At 33.3% G+C, this 21,919-nt stretch overlaps 1 protein-coding gene across 1 annotated transcript in view; it reads left to right on the plus strand.

Moving 5' to 3' along the window:
• LOC126881999 (intraflagellar transport protein 140 homolog) overlaps positions 1-21,919 on the plus strand; it is a 335,998-nt gene that overhangs the window by 19,921 nt on the left and 294,158 nt on the right. The window contains exons 3-5 of the mRNA XM_050646764.1: positions 1,047-1,320; positions 17,221-17,487; positions 20,638-20,912. Coding sequence (XP_050502721.1) covers positions 1,047-1,320; positions 17,221-17,487; positions 20,638-20,912 — 816 coding nt within the window. The remainder of the gene's footprint in view (positions 1-1,046; positions 1,321-17,220; positions 17,488-20,637; positions 20,913-21,919) is intronic.

The following is a 21,919-nucleotide window of genomic DNA, read 5'->3' on the forward strand; positions in this document are numbered from 1 at the left end:
CCTTCAATTTTACCCTGGATTATAAGTTGAAGGAACTGGTATTTTTCGTTTTGCATGATGTGACCCAAATACGCCGTTTTTCTTTTCTTGATGTTTTCGAAAAGCTGGCGTTCTTGATTGATTCTTTTAAGGGCATCTACATTTGTGACTTTCTCCGTCCATGGTATCTTTAGGATACGGCGATAAAGCCACATTTCGAAGGCTTCCAATCTGTTTATATCCCTCGTTTTGAGTGTCCAGCCCTCTATGCCATATAGCAGCACCGTTCTTCACCTGTGTGTCATCATTAAAGCATACGAAATAAGTCGGAAATTTTCTCCACGTAACTTCAAAAGTGACAGAAAGTGGCTACTGCTCCGATCACGGATTGTATTATAAAATTAATGAAAAGGTTTGTTCCAACACGACTAAGAACCGTCATGTAACGATCACGTTGCTATATAATTAACGTTCCATTGGTTCCATGGTAACGAAATAATTCGTTCCATGTTACTGCGCAGGACGGTGATCGTTACATGGACGGTTTCTTGTTGTGTTGGAACAAACCTAAAATAAAAATACACTTACCGTGCAATTTCAAATTCCAATATAAAATTAGTTGTGAAAACAACTGTTTGTGTAATATAAATAACTTCTAAATGCAAAAACAGGACAAAATATAACAAACTGACAGCCACAAGTAAACAAACCAGATACGTCACCAATAATTATTGTACCTACTTAAAATCTGAAAACGTCCCCAAGCGTCTTTTTTGTACCTATCTCTTTTCGACGTACTGAGTCTAGAGCGTTCATAAAAATAACATGTGTTTTTAGTTAATAACAGGCGGTAGCTGGTTTGTCTTTAGTTTCATGCGTGGAAGACAATGATGCTAGATAAAAGGTGTATGTTTTATCTCGCCAGGTATTAATGACGCACGGGTAAAGATAAAGAACCATGGACTCAACTGTATCTAGAGAAATTTTGGTGGTCCAGATTGGACAAATTAAGTCTCTGTTCGCAACCTCTTCAAATTTTTTTGAATTCGAATTATATTTCTGTTTAGACAGGATCAGTTATTGGTTGGAAAGTGGACAGCCGAGGAGATACCAATCTTTCGTTTCATTTGGATCTTAAAGAGTCTATTACGCACTTAACTTTTCGACGTACTGTTAAAACTCATATCGAATTTGACGTAGAAGGCCTAGCAAAAGCTGCAGTAAATGGAGACGAACATGCTCTTGATATGTTTAGTAATTGGAGACCAAAAACCACCGCTAGAAAGTTTAAGGTACAAGATGGTGCAGATAATGTTAACTTTTTCGTCGCTACACAATCAGGTAACCTCAGCTGTTCGGAGATATCTATGCATATTTTATATTTAATCCAGTCGGGTTAGACGAATAACAGGCTTAACCTTGCATTAGGGACTGCCCCAAATTTTATTTTTCTAATCTTTAAGGGTGGTCAGTAGTAGTGTAAATTAAAATCTCGACTGAATTCCGCCTTTGCGTTAGCCGCCATCTTGATTTTAAACGAGAACCGTTTTTGCTCAATATCTCCGCCATTTTCAACTTTTCGACAAAAAGTATAACAGCCAAAATTGTTGAAAATGTGATTTTATATCATTTTTATTCCTACAATTTTTTCGTGCCGTCGATATTTTCCGAGTTATGGCGGAAATTAGTGACAGTTAGAGCATAATTATTAAATTATCTCGTTTATTATTAGTTTTACGACAAAAATGTTTCTATACAAAAATAGAGAGAATTAAATTCTACACAATTTCAATTTCTTTAATTTTTTTTGCCAAAGTTATTATTTAAGGTAATGGCGATAATGGCGCGAGCGTAAGGCCCGATTGATTTTGTAGCAATTGTTTTTGTTCAATATCTACGACATTTTCAACTAAAATTGTTCCAAATATGATATCCTACAATTTCTTTTTAACAATGCGGTTGATATTTTCCGAGTTAAGTGGGAAAATAGTAAAAAGTGGTGGGGGAGCATAATTACTGAATTGAATCTTGTTTCCGAGCTGCCCCAAATTTTATAATTCTATCCGGTAGGGGAGATCAATAGTAGTGTAAATTTAAAATCTCGACTGAATTCCGCGGTTGAATTAGCCGTCATATTGATTTTACAGAAGAACCGTTGTTGCTTAATATCTCCGCCATTTTCAACTTTTCGACAAAAATGGTAGAAACTAAAATTGTTAAAAACACAATTTTTTACAATTTCTTTTCCACAATTTTTTTATGCGATCAATATTCTCCGAGTTAAGGGGGAAAATAGTGGAAGCGGAGGGGAAGCATAATTATTGAATTGTCTCATTTATTATTAACTTTACGACATAATTGTACATAAACAAAAATAAAGAGAATTATATTTTACACAATTTTTTAAACTTCCAATGTAACACCAGCCAAACTAAGTACATAAAAGACATAAATAATAACCGATATGCATTAAGTTCACTTGATTTTATTAACTAGCGGGTTTTATTGGTTAATAAATGTCGATAATTAAGTTTCATGTCAGCTAACATATTTTAATATTTCAACATTTTTTTTTAATTTTGGACCCCTGTAAGGGGGAATTCCCCCCTCGTAGACCCGCCACTGGTTCTCTGAAAAATTGTAGCAAATCGTAATTGCAACAATTTCAGTACTTACACTTTTTGTCGAAAAGTTGAAAATGGCGGAGATATTGAACAAAAACAATTATTGCTATAAAATCAATCAGGTCTTACTCTCGCGCCTTTACCGTACTACCTTAAATATTGATTTTATCAAAAAAATGAAAGAAATCAAAATTGTACAAAATTTAATTCTCTTCATTTTTGTATAGATTCAAATTTGTTGTAAAGCTAATAATAAACGAGATAATTCAATAAATCAATAATTATGCTCTAACTGTCACTAGTTTTTCCCCATAACTCGGAAATTATCGACCGAACGAAAAAATTATACTAAACGAAATTACGGAAAATCACATTTTCAACAATTTCAGTTTCTACACTTTTTGTCAAAAAGTTGAAAATGGTGGAGATATTGAGCAAAAACGGTTCTCGTTTAAAATCAAGATGGCGGCTAACGCAACAGTCAAATTCAGTCGAGATTTTAAATTTATACTACTACTGACCCCCTCTAAAGATGAGAAAAATAAAATTTGGGGCAGTTTGTAATGCAAGGTCAAATGCTATCCCGACGGGGCTAATTAGTTTAGTTAATCGACATAATATTATACCTAGACTGCGTGCTGCAATCTAAAATTGTCCCCCTAGTGCGACAGAGAAAAATGTTGTAAGCAGGGTATGCATCTCATTCTAATCGACGGGGATTAAAAAAAATAAATCGACCACGTGACTTTAGATCGATGAACCGGGTGTATAAACCCCGCCCAGTAGAAACACATCGCACCCTCAGTAATATAAGGACTCAACTCAAAATTTGCGTTAATTGTGATTTTGAATCATATGGGCACAAAATGAAATTCTCTACCGGTTAGCATTGACAGAGGGAGAAAAAGCACATGAATGGTTAGGTAAATATATTTATGCCTCTCTCACACTCTTTCCGGCCGCGAATTTACAAAACCTATACTATTTCAGTCATGGGTGCGATTGAATTCGAGTAGGTTTTGTATGCAGAATATTAGTTACATATCCTATGCTATTTCGGTCCAGAAATTAACTGTATCGGTGTAGGATTTGTAAGTGAAATTTTTTATTATTATTGATCAAATGTCTATACTGTTTCAGCCATGTAAGTAAAACTAATCAAATATTTATTTTTATAAATTGGATTTATAAAGTGGATTTATTATTATATCATAAAATTTAGATATGTTTTGAAAATTAAAATGAATAATATATATTTTAATAATATTAAAAATTAAAAACAAATGAATAATTACTAAATATACAGTATGCCCCTGTAAGTTGGAACCATATGGAAAACTTTTTTATTATTGATTTTACGAAAAAAAGAAACATATTCTTCATAAAAAGTTCTGCATGGTCTAAAACCGAAGATGCAATCATCTGATATTACTTTTGCATTATTACATCTAATATTACTACCAGTAAGTTTATGAGAAATGTCAAAAAATATGAATTTCTGTTAAGAGTAAAGTATCTTTAGAGAAAAAAATTCAATTTTTTTTTCAATTAGAAGAATGTAGTTGCATATTAGAAAATTATTTTTAAGTCCAAACAAATTTTCGTAATAACAATTTTCAATCTCTGTGAAATATATAAAGGTACTTTACTCTTGAGACAAATTCATATTTTTTGACATCCCTCGTATACTATTGAAAAAGCTTAATATCAGATGATTGCATCTTCGGTTTTAGACCATGCAGAACTTTTTATGAAGATTATATTTTTTTCGTAAAATCAATAATAAAAAAAGTTTTCCATATGGTTCCAACTTACAGGGATATACTGTATATATTCGTACATTAGTAATTATTCATTTGTTTTTAATTTTTAATATTATCCAAATATACTGTTATGATCTACTTTTTATTACTTTAATATCAATTAATCTTTATTTGATTACTCCAATTAATTATTTAATCAATTATCCAATTGTCGCAAATCATACAAAAAAATTAAGAAAAAATCTCAGGGTGCCTTTTTATAATACAAAAAAATATCTAAGTTATCTTATGTTATACGTATCTTCTCTCGTGGTTTCAGATCTCTTAGTTGGTTCTAATCGGGAAAAAATATTAGGAAAGGGAATTAAATAGAAATATAAAATAAGCATACATAATTGTCTTTTATTATCAAAATCAATACTCTAAAAATCGATCAAATTTAAAACCTGTGGACACAGCTGTCCGAATGAAATTTTTACCACTTAAATTTATTCTAGTTAAAAAACAATTTATCGGTTTGTTCCCGATGACTTTGATAAAACAAGCTAAACAAACAAATTTAGGTATTCGCAAAATTACCTATACTTCCTATTTACTTTTTGAAATATTGGAATCTTAATTCATATGCTTTTACTCAAAATTTTAGTTTCCGAACATAAAAATATCTTTCACATAAATTGACTGACCTTTTTCTTCACTCACTCTGATGTCTTCTCTTGACCCAAAACACTCTCCTTCGTTGACTATGTTAGGCTACCTATCAAAGCCCTCTCCGTTCTCAAGCTTCAAATCTATCAGCATACCAGCACCAATTCTCCAACGAGCCAGGCCTTTTTTAACCAGTACTTGATTCAAACAGACAGAACAGACAAACAGAGAGAAAATTCTCTCCTCTCCTTCTCACAATAATACAGAATCAAAGAGGTATTTCGTCTCAATTTGATCTGTCTCTCGTTCCACTTTTCAGCTCTATTCTCCACTATCAAACAACCACTGGTACTTGCTATCTAACTATCCACGAAAACGTTGACTGCTCTTCAGCGATGCCAATAACATAATAATCTTTTCTTTCTCAAACTGTCTCAACTTTCAAGCTTCTCTTTCCCCATTCCAAATTTCCTAGCTAATCAGAAACATTTATCTCTCCACCTTCCTCTCTTTTCATTCGAAAACAAACAGTCATTCTTTCAAAAATATTCCTACCATCACAATAATTACTTTCGGGGAATTCTACAACATTTACTCGGGGTTAAACAAAAAGAGATTAAAATTCCAAACTTTCTTTTAAACTATTTTTCTAAAAACTAATAATTAAAATTACCTGTGGTTTCTGCCTTCCCGTTTGTTTCCCAAATATGTTTTTAATTCTTCCTCGAAAAGTAATTAAGGAGAAACCACGTTGCGGGAAAACTAACTTCTAATAAATATTTACAAATCACTATACAGGGTGTATCAAATTTATGTGCCCGCGTTATATTAAAAAAATAAATTTTTTTATTCTATCTTTGATTGATAAATTGAAACACAATAATAATTATTAATTTTAATTTTCAAAACATATCTCAATTTTATGATATAATAATAAATCCACTTAGTAAATATTTGATTAGTTTTACTTACATGACTGAAACAGTATAGACATTTGCTCAATAATAATAAAAAATTTCGCTTACAAATCCTACACCGATACAGTTAATTTCTGGACCGAAATAGCATAGGATATGTAACTAATATTCTGCATATAAAACCTACTCGAATTCAGGCGCCCCCATGACTGAAATAGTATGGGTTTTGTAAATTCGCTCCCCGGCCACCTCTGTTTTTTACTGCTACAAGGCAGTACAAGGGAGCAATCAGTAACATGTCTTTCTATGACGAAAATCCTAGTTAGTTTGTGTTTTAACATTTTGTATTATACAGAATAGTTTTTAGTTGAGCCGTTATATTATGCAAATTATAGTATCTAAATAAATGGGTCTAATTCATAATAGATCGTTATTTTGCATAAACAGTGACAGGGCATTAATAATATAAGGGATCAAACTTAAACAGTTCCTTATTTCTGTTATGTTTTTTTTTGTACTATATGCGACTAACTTGAAAGTATTTTTTTCAATTACATGTAATTAATGGAATTTATTTATATTAAATTTTTTTCTCATTGCTATTTATATTGCAATTGTCAAGTAACAAATCTGCCAAATTTCACATTTATAACTTAAATAAGTAATAAGCATGTTATTTGAAAAAATAGCTATAATTTTGGAAACGAGAATCTTTAAACGCGATTTCCCAAAAATCTACTTTTTTGAATTGTGCCTCTATATTACTGAGGGTGCGACATGCATACTCTGCTTACAGCATTTTTCTCTTAAACTAGGGCATTTAGCACTAAAAACACTTTTTACACATAGAGACCTGCAACTTTTTGCATTTAGCCCAGTAAATGAACGGGAAATTCGGCGATAGCGTGTAATTTTCAGGGGCAACTCAGAATTGCATGAAAATTTGGATTTAGGTTCTACTTATCCTCCACTTCAAAGTTGAAATTGTGCCGTTGGTTGCTTTTACTTGGGGGGTGACAGTCACCCCTTCTCGCGGATGAAAAAACGTATGTTCCGGATAAGACCGTAAATGGATAAAATGACTGATTTTAATCAACTTTTGTTCTATAGAGTTTTTTACGTAAGTCAATATTTTTCGAGTTATTTGCCATTGAAAATGTTGATTTTTCGACAAAAAAAACTACGTTTTCAGACGGTTTTTCGCAAATAACTCAAAAAGTAAATATTTTATGGAAAAAAATATCCTTAGCAAAAGTGTAGCTTATAAAAAACCCAAAAAAACGGTGTATCAGTAAAGTCTATCAATCAAATAAAAACAAAGTTGTAGCTCATGAAAAATACGTTCTTATTCGTTAATTTCAAATCGAATATTTCAAGGTGAAATCACCGAAAAATTAAGCACTTTTCGGGAAAAACCCATTTAAACTTTTTTAAAGTGTTAATAAAAAGCTTTGTTTTAAATGTTAACAAAAGTTTTAGCATTAAAAATAAGCGAGTTACGCTCAAAATAAAGTTGGCCCTCTTTTTTTTGTAAAAAATCATGAAAATCTCGCCGTGTTTAGCTCCCCAAATGAAATTAATCCCTACCGCTTTACAAACAATTTACTTACCTTTCTATTTTTTATATGATCTGTCAGTCTCACCGGTTTAAAGTGTTTATTTTTGAAAGGCTTATAATTGAGAAAGCTTGAATGGGTCACTAATCACGAGTGTATGCAAATTCTGAACAGCCATATCTTAACCAATTTTTGTCTTACAGATAAACAAAATGAAACTAGCATATTTGTAATAGCAAAACTTACATTTTTTTACTCCTTAAGATTTTTCTTATCACTAATACTTTTTAAGTTATTTTGAAAAAATGAAATTTTTCAAAAATTTTTAGAAAATTTTTTTTTACTATAAAACCAAATGTTTTCTAAAGTAAGCACTTCAAACCAATTAAACTTACAGATCATATAAACAATACACATACAGTTAAAATAGATGGTAAAGCCAAACGATTAATTTCATTTAGAGTGCTAAATAGAGGGAGGTTTTCACGATTTTTTTTTACCAAAAAAAAGGGTCAACTTTTTTTTTCAGTGTAACTCGCTTATTTTTGATGCTGTAAACTTTTGTAAAAAACAAATAATAAGCTTTTTTCGATACTTTAAAAATGTTAATAAGGTTTTCCCAAAAACGCTTTTTTCTTCTGTGATTTTGCGTTGAATTATTCGATTTGGAATTAGAGAATAAGAACTTATTTTTCGTGAGCTACAAATTTGCTTCTGCTCAATTTGTAGACTTTACTGTACACCATTTTTTTCGTTTTTTATAGGCTACACCTATAAAAACGGCCTGAAAACGTAGTTTTTTTGTCGAAAAATCAACATTTTAAATCGCGAATAACTCGAACAGTATTGACTTACGTAAAAAGCTTTACAGAACAAAAGGTGCTTAAAATAAGTCAATCTATCCATTTCCGGCCTTATTTTAAACACGCGTTTTTCACCCCCCGAGAAAGGGGTAAATGTCACCCCCCCCCAGTAAAAGCAACCAACGGCACAAATTCAACTTTGAAGTGGAGGGTAAGTAAAACCTAAATCCAAATTTTCATGCAATTCGGAGTTGCCCCTGGAAATTACACTCCAAAACGGTCATTTATTGGGCTAATTGTGTTCAGGGGAATGTTAGGAAAAAATTATAAGTACTATAGAAAAATGTGTGGAAATGCATAATTGCATTTTAAACTGCATACAATGCACCCTAAAGTGGATATATACAGGGTGTAACAAAAATACAGGTCATAAATTTAATCACATATTCTGGGACCAAAAATAGTTCGATTGAACCTAACTTACCCTAGTACAAATGTGCTCATAAAAAAAGTTACAGCCCTTTGAAGTTACAAAATGAAAATCGATTTTTTCCAATATATCGAAAACTATTAGAGATCTTTTATTGAAAATAGACATGTGACATTCTTATGGTAGTAGTATCTTAAGAAAAAATTATAGTGAAATTTGGACACCCCTAAAAATTTTATGGGGGTTTTGTTCCTTTAAACCCCCCCAAACTTTTGTGTACGTTCCAATTTAATTATCATTGTAGTACCATCAGTTAAACACAATATTTTAAAAACTTTTTTGCCTCCTAGTACTTTTTCGAAAAGTCAGATTTTATCGAGATATTTTGAATATTTGTCAAATCCACCACATATTTGTATATGGCTAAGTACGATTATGGAGACTTGGTAATAATATGAAAATTTATTTATGATTTACATTTTTAGGTATATTTTGAACCATTTTAAAAAAGAAGTCACATCTCGATAAAAAGTGCCTTCTAGAAAAAATACAAAGAGGCAAAAAAGTTTTAAAAATACTGTGTTTAAGTAATGGTACCGCAGTAAAAGTTTAATTGGAACATACACAAACATTTGGGGGGTTTAAAGGAACAAAACCCCCATATAATTTTTATGTTAACATATTAAAGAAGCCGCAACTCGATAAAAACTGCCTTATCGAAAAAATACTAAGAGGCAAAAAAGTTTTAGAAATATTGAATTAAACTAATGGTACCACAAAAATAATTTAATTGGAACGTACACAAAAGTTTGGGGGGTTTAAGGGAACAAAACCCCCATAAAATTTTTATGGGGTGCACAAATTTCACTATATTTCTTTTTTAAGATGTTCCTGCCATAAGAATACCACATGTCCATTTTAAATAAAAAATCTCTAATAGTTTTCGATATATTCGAAAAAATCGATTTTCATTTTGTAACTTCAAAGGGCTGTAACTTTTTTTATGTGCATATTTGTACTAAGGTAAATTAGGTTCATTCGAACTATTTTTGGTCTCAGAATATGTGATTTAATTTATGACCTGTATTTTCGTTACACCCTGTATATACAAGCTGTACGCTCCCGAGGAAGCTGAAGCTGTTTTCACTTGAAGATCCTTTTTGTGGGGGATCATCCCATTCTGACTTTGGTTTTACAATTGCTGGTGTGACTTCGCTGTTTCCACTACCTTTCTCCATTCTTCTCTCTCTCTGATTTTGCTTCCTATATTTCTAATTTCCATACTTCTTAAGTCTTCTTCCACTTGTTGTCTCCATCTGAGTTTAGGCCTGCCTCTGGTTCTTGTACCTGGTGGTATCCATTCGGTTATAACTCTTAACGGATTGTTCTTCTCTCTTCTCATTATGTGTCCATACCATCTAATTCTCTGTGCTTTTGTTGCTCTTACTATGTTCTCTTGACCCATCCATTCTTGTATTTCGTGGTTCATCCATTGCCTTGCATCCTCTTCGTTTTCCCTCTTTGGTCCCAGAATTTTTCTCATAATTTTTCTCTCAAAAACTTTCAGCTGCTCTTCTTCTCTTGCTGTTAATGTGAATGTCTCCAAAGCATATAGCACTATTGGTCTTATGGTCGTTTTGTAGATTTTCATTTTTGTATTTCGGCTTATCTTCTTATCTTTGAAAATTTTTTTATTTCTGTAGAATGCTTTGTTTCCTGCTTGAATTTTTCTTTTCATATCTACACTTTCATTTCTTCTGTTGACTAATACTCCCAAATATTTGAATGTTTCAACCTCTTCGAAGCTGTGTGCGTCTATTGTCATTTCTGTCAGTTGCGTCTTCTTTTTTTTACTTACATTCATGTATTTTGTTTTATTTTCATTTATTTCCAGTCCTCTTAGTTTGGATTCGTTTTCTATTTCTTGAAAGGTTTTCTTTAATGCCTTTTTATCTGTTGCTACTATGGTTATATCGTCCGCATATCCAATTATTTGTACTGTATTTTTATTTATAGTTCCTGCGTTTGACAACTTTTTTATTATCTTATCTAATGATAGAATAAATAGTACAGTTGAGAGCGCATCTCCTTGTCTTACTCCATTTTTAATTTTTATTATTTCTGTTCTCTCTCTTCCGGTGTCTATTGTTGCTTGGGAATCTCGCATTGTCATTTCTATCATTCTTATAATTTTATTTGGTATTTTGCTCTCTTGTAAGTCTTGGATCATTTTTCTTCTACTTAGTTTGTCAAAAGCCTGTTTAAAGTCTAGAAAAAGTATATGTGCTTCTCCGTCGTACTCGTATGTTTTCTCTATCGCTTGTTTTAGTGTATGGATAGCATCTATCGTGGATCTTCCTTTTCTGAAACCGTACTGGTAGTCTCCTATGCTTTGTTCTGTGTATATTGTTAGTCTGTCTCTAATTATACCAGTCAGTACTTTATATGTTACATTCAGTAAATTAATTGCTCGGTAGTTTTTACATATCCTGTGGTCTCCTTGTTTTGGGATTGTCACAATAATTCCTTTCTTCCATTCTTCGGGCATTGTTTCCTTATTCCATATATTCTGTATTAGTTCATAAATCTTTCTGTATAGTGCTTCACCCCCGTATTTTATAAGTTCTGCACATATTCCGTCGTCTCCCGCTGTTTTCCCGTTTTTCAGTTTGCATATTGTATCTATTACTTCTGTATAGGTCAATTCTTCTTCTTCACCTTGTTCCGGGTTGATTATTGTTTCTCTTTCTTCTTCTACATCCGTTTCTTGATACATTTCTTCGAAATACTTCTGCCATGTTTCTGCTTCTATGGCTACATTAACTGTCCGTTTTCTACTACCTAGCTTTAAGTATTGGTACAGTGGTTTTGAATTGTGTCTCTTATTTTCTGTTTCGATCTCGTTCATAATTTCGTCTACTTTTTTATTTTTCTTTGATTTAAACAATTTCTTTGTCTTTTTCCTTTGATCTTGGTATTTTTCTCGTTCCTCTTCTTTACCTGTGCTTAGCCATTTCAATCTTGTTTTATTCTTTTCGTCCACTGCTAGTTTGCACTCTTCGTCAAACCAATTGTTTCTTCTTTCTTTTTGCATTTTTCCAACTACTTTCTCTGCTGCAGTGTTTATTCCTTGTTTGATTTTTTTCCACTGCTCCTCCATTTCTTGTTCCTCCTTGAACTGCATCTCTACATTTACTTCTTTTACAAATCTTCTTTTTACTCCTTTATCTTTCAATTTATCTACGTCCCATCTTCCCTGTGCTTTTCGTCTTTCATTCTTTGTTGTTTTTATTTTACATTTTGCAATCACTAGCATATGGTCCGAATCGATGTTTGCCCCTCTGTGAGATCTCACGTCATTTATCGACTGTTTGTGTGACTTTTTAATAAGTACATGGTCTATTTGATTCCCCTCCAGACTGCCTGGTCTCATCCATGTTATCTTGTGTATGTTTTTGTGTTTATATCTCGTGCTACTTATGTCCATGTTTAATGCCGCTGCTAAATTACATAATCTTTCTCCATTATTGTTTGTTGTGCTATGTAATGAGTTTTCCCCTGCAACCTCCCTAAAGCATTTTTCTTTACCTATTTGTGCGTTGAAATCGCCTATAATAATCAATATATCTTCTCCCGGGATTTTTTCGGCATTTTCTTCTAGTGTTTCATAGAACTGTTGTTTTATTAAGTCATCACTGTTTTCTGTGGGTGCATAGACATTTATTATGGACAACTTGTTCGGTTTGCTGTTTACTCTTATGTATGATAATCTTTGACTTATGGGTTTAAATTCCATAACTTTATGCCTCATTTCCCCTAACACAATAAAAGCAGTTCCTCCATATCCTTGTTTTTCTTCTCCAGCATACCATACTGTATAATTTTCTTTTTCGATTTTTCCATGTCCCCCCCACCTGGTTTCTTGAATTCCTGCAATATCTATATTGTATTGTTTCAACTTTGTCGCTAGCTCTTCCATTTTTCCTTCTTCTAGCAGTGTCCTGACGTTCCATGTTCCAATTTTTTTTGTCATTTTTTTAATTCTCTTCCTTTTTTTTTGTATTTTTCTTATTATTTTGAATATACCGTGACTCATTTACCTCTTCGTTTGCATTGTCTGTTTTCTTTTCATCCATCCATTCTCTTTTGTCTAGTTTTTTGGGACATTTTTCAATTTCTATAAGTTTATTTTCTCTTGCATTCCATTTTAGCACTTTGTCATTTATTTCTAATTTCTGGTATCTGATTTTTACTTTTGCTCCTTTGCTTCTCTGTTGTTTTGCTATGTCTTTGATTTCTTTTTGTATCTTTGCTTCCTTGAACGTCAGCGCTGCATCTATGTATATTTCTCTACAGTCTCTTGTGTATTTGAGTTTACCTTTTTCTTGCAGTATTTTCTGTTTGTCTTCCCAGCTCTTCGTTTCTATTATACATTTCTTGTATCCTATCTTAAACGCACTTTTAACTTCTATTTTCAGTTGCAGCTCTGTTTCCATCATTTTTTGTATGTTTTCTCTTAGTCTAACTTCATCTTCCAGATCTACCTGAATTCCTGTTATGATTAATTTATTGCGTATTTTTTCTTTATCGATCTTCTCTAATCTATTCTCCATGAGTGTTAACGCTTTTTTGAGTTCTTCGTTTTCTTTCTCCCATTTTTGTTCTTTTTTTTCTACTTCTCTTTTTAAATTTTATGTTTCTGCTTTGTTTTGCTTAAGCTTCTGCTTAATATCTTCCAGTTCGTTTTTCATATCCTTGATTTCATCTTTAATCTCTGTTTTGCTTTCCAGGATATCTTCTTTAATTTCTTGCCTCATCTGGCTCAGCAATATCTTAATCTCCTCCATGTCCGTTAATATTGTACTTACTTTTTTTATGCGCGTGTCTGGAGCTTTTTTGCTTTTATGTTGCTCTTCTTTGTCTTCTTCAATCGAGCTGTCGTGCTCCGGTTTGTGTCTTTTTCCTTCTTTTTCCTAAAGTGGATAGACATATCAAAATAAGTGTATTAAGGACCAGATTTTGTTACTCGGTTTTTGAGGTCGCTGAACACGACTCCGCCATCTGAACCGACCCCCGGAGCACCTGGTGCCCAGAGTTACGTCATCTTGAGGTTCGAGGGTTATCGGCACTAAATTGATGCAAATAAATTACTTGGATGTTCTTGGAGTCCCTGAACACGAATACGGCATCAGAACCGATCTCGGAGCACCTGGTGCCGTGTCAGTGCCAAGGCACGTCACCTGGTCACCTTCTGGAGTTTCGAAGGTTTTCGACATTAAATTGATGCAAACAGATTTCTCTAGGGGTTTTTGTGGTTGCTGAAAACGAATATGTCATCAGAACGACATCCAGAGCACCTAGTGTCTAGGGGCACGTCATCTTCTGGAGTTTCGAGTAATGTCGGCACGAAACTAATGCAAACAGATTACACGGGGGTTCTTGGGGTTGCTGAATATGAATACGTCATCAGAACCGACTCCCGGAGCACCTGGTGTCTACGATAACTGCTAAGGACGTCATCTTCTGGAGTTTCGTAGGTTTTCGGCACTGAATGCATGCAAATAGATTACTAGGCGGTTTTTTGGGTCGCTGAATACGAACGCGTCAGCAGAACTGACTCTCGGACCACCTGGTGCCCAAGGTCACTGCTAAGGCTTGTCATCTTCTGGAGTTAGGAGGGTTTTGGGCACCAGATGAACCGGGGGTCATTTCTGATTGCGATTTCTTGTTCAGCAACCCCAAACACCCCCCCGAGTAGTCAGACTGCATCTATTTAGTGTCGAAAACCCTCCCTCGAAACTGCAGGTAACATGCCTTAAGCAGTGAACCTGGACACCAGTTGCTGCGGTGATCGGTTCTGATGGCTTATTTGTCCTCAAAGACATTATATGTTGTTTTTTTTTCAATTCATTCACCCTGTATATATTAATTTTTCAAAAAGGCAATACCGGCATTAAAAAGAGCGTAAAAATATTTTTTAGTAAATATTTTGAACTTTTTAGTTATGTTAATTACCGTTTCATAAATGCATAACTTATCTTCACATGTACCTATGTGCGGCAGATTCGTGCAAATATTATAAGAATTATTGTGCATTTAATGGTAGAAGCATATAATTTGGACCACACACTACACATACAAAGGTTCAAATTTAGATATGAGGCAATCTAGGAATACCCCAGGGTGGAATATTAGGTCCACTATTCTTTTTACTTTATATAAATGATATGCCTGAATATATCTCAGAAAAACACATATTCATGTATGCAGATGATACCACCATACTTGTCTCAGCGGAATCCTTCGAGTTAACACATTCTAAGGTCAAGAATGTAATCTTGTCATTTAAAAACTGGTGCTACCGAAATAATTTGGTAATAAATATAGATAAGACAGTATGTATTCAGTTTTCTTATGGTGAAAGAAAAATAAGTACTTCTGCGTTCGAAATTACAGACAACGTGATTATTAAATCAGTTGATAGTATGTACTAAGTTTCTTGGCACGATTGTGGACAATACTCTAAATTTTCGTGAACACGTAAACAATACCTGTTTAAAATTGAATCGAGCATATTTCGCGATATTGTCGTTAAAGGACGAAGTTACTGTAAATGCGTTGGTTACACTATACCAGCGGTTCTCAATCTTTTTGAGTCAGGTACCACCAAATACCTTTTATCATTTTTAGTACCACCTAACTAAAATACCTATCTAGCTATGTGATCTAATTAACTATAATTGTGCCAATAGTGGTGCTGATATTTTGGGCTGTTTTGAGTTTTGTGTACCACCTCAAATAATGAAATGTACCACTAGTGGTACATGTACCACAGATTGAGAACCGCTGCACTATACTATTCCCAAGTGTATTCCAAGTGAAAAGTCCGATTTCAACCAAATTTGGTACATAGGTTATTTTTTAAAGTAAAAGATCGAGGTCTTGAACCGGCAGAATCGGTTTACCAAAAGTTGTGTTTTTCCAGATTTTTTATGTAAAAATATGTTGTTTATTTTTTCAATTCTTTCACCCTGTATATATTAATTTTTCAAAAAGGTAATACCGGCGTAGAAAAGAGCTTATAAATTTTTTTAGGAAATATTTTGAACTCTTTAGTTATATTAATTGCCAATTAATAAATGCATATCGTATTCGTGCAAATAATATAAGAATTATTGTGCATTTAGTGGTAGAAGCATATAATTTGGACCACACACACTACACATATAAAGATTCAAATTTAGATATGAGGCCATCTCAGATCTTGTCTTTTACAAAAATGGCGGGCATTCAAAATGAATCTGCCGCACATAGGTACATGTGAAGATACGTTATGCATTTATTAGATGGCAATTAAAACAACTGAAAAGTTCAAAATATTTCCTAAAAAATATTTTTACTCTCTATTAAATGGCGATATTACCTTTTTGAAAAATTAATATATACAGGGTGAAATAATTGAAAAAAAAAACAACATACTTTTACATAAAAAAAAAACAGTCAAAACACAACTACTGGTAAACCGATTCTTTTGGTTCAAGACCTCGATCTTATTTATCAAAAAAGAAACCCTGATGCCAAATTTGGCTGAAATCGGACTTTTCGTTCAAAAGTAATCGTGCTATTAGTCACATATGTATAATCGCCATTTTGAATGCCCGCCATTTTTGTAAGAGGCAAACTCTGAGATGGCCTTATATCTAAAGTTGAACCTTTATATATGTAGTATAGATGGTCCAAATTATATGCTTCTACCATTAAATGCACAATAGTTCTTATAATATTTGCACGAGTCTGCCGCACATAGGTACATGTGAAGATACGTTATGCATTTATTAAACGGTAATTAACATAACTAAAAAGTTCAAAATATTTCCTAAAAAATATTTTTACGCTCTTTTCAATGGCGTTATTAACTTTTTGAAAAATTAATATATACAGGGTGAAAGAATTGAAAAAAAGACAACATATTTTACATAAAAACCAAGAAAAACACAACTTTTGTTAAACCAATTCTTCCGGTTCAAGACCTCGATCTTACACATCAAAAAAAGAACCCATATACCAAATTTAGTTAAAATGGGACTTTTCGTTCAGAAGTTATCGTGCTATTAGTCACATATGTATAGTCGCCATTTTGACTGCCCGCCATTTTTGTAAAAGGCAAAATCTGAGATGGCCTCGTATCTAAATTTGAACCTTTATATGTGTAGTATATGTGGTCCAAATTATATGTTTCTATCATTAAATGCACAATTGTTTCACATATCGGCTGCACTAGCATGTTTCTATACTTTTGGATGCATTTTATGTACTTTACAATGCAATAATTCATCATCCTGAGGACAATGCAAAAAGTTGCAAGTTTCTAGGTGCTGTATTTAAAAATCCATTTATTTTATGTTTAATGCCCGGGCCTATCTGTCTTACTGGGGGAACAGTTTTAGATTGCAGTCTTTGTATATGTCTATGGCTTAATGAAATTTTCATTTGTTACTAGGTTCAATCTATTACATAAATACTAGCGGATCCTGCTCCGAGGTCTTTAACGCAGAGGGTATTCCCATGTCTAATATATTATACCACCCATCTAAGGATGCCATGATAGTGATGATCGAGGGTTTTACTATATGTTATTTTTCTGTGGATTATCAGGGGCATTTGTCAGAATTGGCGAAAGTGAAGCTAAGTGGAAGAGTCCAAACTCGAAATGTCGGAAGCCAAGGAATCACATGGGCTGGTAGTAGTTGTTTGGCCATATTAACAGGTAAATTAGAAATTCGCATACATGAAAATGAAACTATTTGCAATATTATATACTTGAAAAAAAAAGTTTACCTTTTTTAGTTTACCAAAAAATTCCAAACACAAACAAATAACTTTACAGTAAATATGGATTATTACAATGAGACACTATCCATCGTACCTTTATTAGTACCTACTAAAAAAAATATTACGAGAAAGCGAATTACAAATAAATTGTGGCGTTTATGCTAGATTGCATCGATGCATTGTTTATCCTGATCTAGCACTAGTAGCAAGAAGAAAAATTCAACCCAAAGGCGCGCTAAGGAGCCTTGAACAGGCATTAAAGAAGAGGATCGGAAATTCATTATGGGAAGAAAAAATATGGAAATATGTAGTAAGTAGGTACCTACATGGAAGCAATATGTTGAAAACCTCTCAGACCGCTCTAATAATTACTCAATTGAAATCACCGAAAACTGTCCTTCCATTCTCAATTCAGAGGTAGAAAAAGCAATATGCTCCATCAAAAATAACAAATATGTCAGGATGTGACAATATTCATGCTGAAGTGCTAAAACTATTACGCGAAACGAACAATACATTCCTGGAAACCCTAACCTTTTAATAATATATACGATAGCGGCAGAATTCAGAAAAATTAGTTACAATCAACCTTCGTGGTCATACCTAAAAAACCAAACACTAAATTGTGTGACCAACATATACTGATAAGCCTAATTATTAATCATATCACCAAAGTCTTCACCAAAATCATATATGTACATATAACAGAATCCACAAGAAGTGTGAAGCGGAAATCAACGAGTCATAATTTGGTTTTAGGAACGCTTTGGGCACAAGGGAGGCAGTGTTTTGTCTGCAAATATTAGTACAGATGTACAGAGGTGTAGAGATATGAACAAGGATGTCTACATGTGCTTTGTAGATTACTCGAAGGCCTTTGACAATGTAAGACATGACCAACTAATTGAAATTCTACAAAACATAGGAATTCATGATAAGGACATCCGAATTGTGACAAGTCTCTAATGAAATCAGACAGCTTAGGGTAAAAGTCGGCAATGCGTCCACAGAGAGCATTGATATCAGAAAAGGTGTGGGCAATAGAAAAGGGCTTAAAAATCAATGGAGAATTGACAAATAACATCCGATTTGTGGACGATACAGTCGCACTTGCCAGTATTATCGATGAACTTCAGTATCTTATGGACAGGGTACAAAGAGCGAGTGAAGAAAGAGGACTTAACCTCAACATAAATAAAACAAAATGGATGCTGGTCAGCAAAACTCAAAAACCTGCCAGACAATTGAAAATAAATAACCAATTAATTGAACACGTTGGAACACGTATATATACCTTGGAACAGTCGTCATCTCGAAATGGGATCAAACAACCGAAATACGATCTGGAATTGAAAAGTCCAGAGCAACATTTAACTACATGAGAAATATATTCACCCATTGCGACATATCTCTCTCACTAAAAATACGACTGCTAAAATGCTATGTATTTCCAGTCTTGCTGTATGACGCAGAGGCATGGACACTAACGGAAACATTAATGAGGAGGCTGGAGGCATTCGAAATGTGGGTGTATCGACGTATCCTCAATATCCTGGACGACTCACACCACCAACGTAGAGGTATTGCGCCGAATGGGAAAACAAAAAGAAATCTCTTTCACAATTAAGAAACGAAAACTTGAATACCTCGGTCATATTATGAGACATGATAAATATCGTATACTCCAACTGATAATACAGGGTAAAATAGAAAGCCAACGCGGACCCGGAAGAAGAAGACACTCATGGCTTCAAAACTTACGTCAATGGTTTGGACTAACATCTATCGAGTTATTCAGAAACGCCGCAAACAAAATTAAAATTGCTATGATGATAGCCAACGTCCGCAACGGACAGTACACATGAAGAAGAAGTAGTAAGTAGCGTAACGAAAGTACGCCGTATGTAGGGTTACCGGCGTGCAGAGGGGAAAGATTATTGTAGTGGTAGGCATAACAAGAAGTTCTGTCAAAGACCTATGCTAGGTATCAGGAATTAGGAAAGCTTAAGAATAGATCAAGACAAAGTTGCCAAAAAGTAACAACGGCTCGCCACGATCGTTTCATTGTCAAATAGACAATGAAGAGACCCAACAATTTCTCACCCGCAGCTCCAAAGACATCTTTTAGAAGCTAGAGGTGTGTTTAGAAGCTTTAAGTGTTTAAGTTGAGATAAGAAAAATGGGACATACATAAAAGAATTAGTACAAGCTGCACTTGAAAAATGGAACAACCTACAACAACAAAATGTTGACAATTTGATAAGGAGAATTATCTTCAAAATAAATATTGTTTGACTTCGTATGTTGGTATTTTTAAATTAGGTTATGTTCGGTAAATATGTTAAGAATAAAATCCACAAGGAAAGAAAAGTTTTCCTGTAGTTGGCTGTATACCATCAATCACAAAAATTGGAAAATCCTTTGTAAAAGGTATAAAATTTATTAAAATCCCTAAAGGGCTACATCAGAACAAAACGTTTTCGATTTTATTACAAAATCATCACCAGTGTAAGACAGTCTGGATGCTAGCTGAGCCACCAAAGAAATATAGGGGTAATAACCCTTCAAATATAAAATGTATGCTGTATACTGTTCAGTTGCCATAAAGTCATCGAAATGTAAACTCAATTTTTTGCATCCCACATGTTGGGAATTTAAATACCTTACCTTAGGGCCTTATTCCTGTTGCCTTTTGCCCATCACAAGGCATTTTAAGTAAATATGCATCTGTAAAGCATACATTTTATATTTGAAAGGTTATTACCCCTATATTTCTTTGGTGGCTCAGCTAGCATCCAGACTGTCTTACACTGATGATGATTTTGTAATAAAATCGAAAACGTTTTGTTCTGATGTAGCCCTTTAGGGATTTTAATAAATTTTATACCTTTTACAAAGGATTTATTCCAATGTTAGAATAATTTTTAGCGGGAAGAGTGCAGTTGGTGTTTGGGAAATGACACGAAATGACAAACGAAGTCTATCAATTATTTGCAAATCTATTATAATAATAATTGTTGGTTTCTTTTTAATAAATATAATACTTCTAATCAAATCAGCATTATTAATTATCAAATTTTTTTAGGTGACCTAACAGTTCGTGTTTGGGATATAGAAACAAATGACAACTATGTTCTACCTACTCAAATGAAATTATACGACACGCAAGATAAATACCACACCGTTAACGAGATATTTACCTGTATAGCATATTGTACATTGAACCAAACACTTTGTGCCGGCACCAATATCGGCCGAGTGTATTTTTGGGGTAAAAAACATAATTTTACTGATCTCGAGAATCCCGAGGATATTTGGGATCTAAATAATGTTAATTCCATAAGCGGGACTATAAAACAGGTGATCTACATACATTCTTCTTCTTCTTCTTCTTCTTTTGGCATCATAACCAGTGCCGGATTTACCACTAGGCCGACTAGGCCGCGGCCTAGGGCCGCAAGCCAAAGGGGGCCGCAGCGTTTTCTAAAAAAAACTTTTTTTGTAAAAAATTGCATTTTCATTTTCCAAAATTAATTATTATTTACCGCTACTGGAAATCGAGTACATTACTTTTGTATCTAAACAATACAATCTAATTAAACTAACCAACGTTCATATCAAAAAATTTTTGTATTTTTAATATTTTTATTTTTGAGTACCTTAGTATATTACAGTTCATTTTATTTTGCTTGTTATTTTACTTATAATGTCTTTTCAACTTATAATGTCAATATTTTTACAAATAACTGCTGTTTGCTAACTTTTTGAATTAGGTATATAATATTTTCTATAAATATAGAAATTGTTGTTTTGGAATTTTAGCCAAATTTGTAAACCAAGAATATTCAATAATTAGTGAATACAACTTTTCAGCCTATTTATGTACCGTATTCAAATAGAACATTAGTGGCATTTCTCTTCATTTATGTTATGCTTTGTATGCTGTACCAATTTTAAAAAGTAAAATTAAAATAAACGTTATGTATTAATGTGATCGTCTAAGTTCCGAATATAGGTCGATCTGTACCCGTCTGCTTGCCGGATGAAACATTTTCTTTTATTAAATTTCATACATAGACAAATATTTCCAGCATGGGTTGCCTATCAAAATCGTGTCATAACTATCCTTAAGGGGGGCCGTAGGGGTTGAGATCAATATTTCAAGCACATTTTTTTTAAAGTATGGTAGAAAAAATTCAAGGAAAAATATTGAAAAATAAGCCAACGGTGGCAAATTTTTGAAGACACCTCAAAATATAATGAATTTTGCGGTGGGCATCAGAACTCATCATTGGATCATGGTAAACGAAAAATTTAAACAGATTTTATTAGCTTCGAGTTTTTCGAGGTAACCTTGAAAAGTTTTT

The sequence above is a fragment of the Diabrotica virgifera genome, chromosome 3 (genome assembly GCF_917563875.1).
Source record: "Diabrotica virgifera virgifera chromosome 3, PGI_DIABVI_V3a".
Taxonomy (NCBI): Eukaryota; Metazoa; Arthropoda; class Insecta; order Coleoptera; family Chrysomelidae; genus Diabrotica; species Diabrotica virgifera.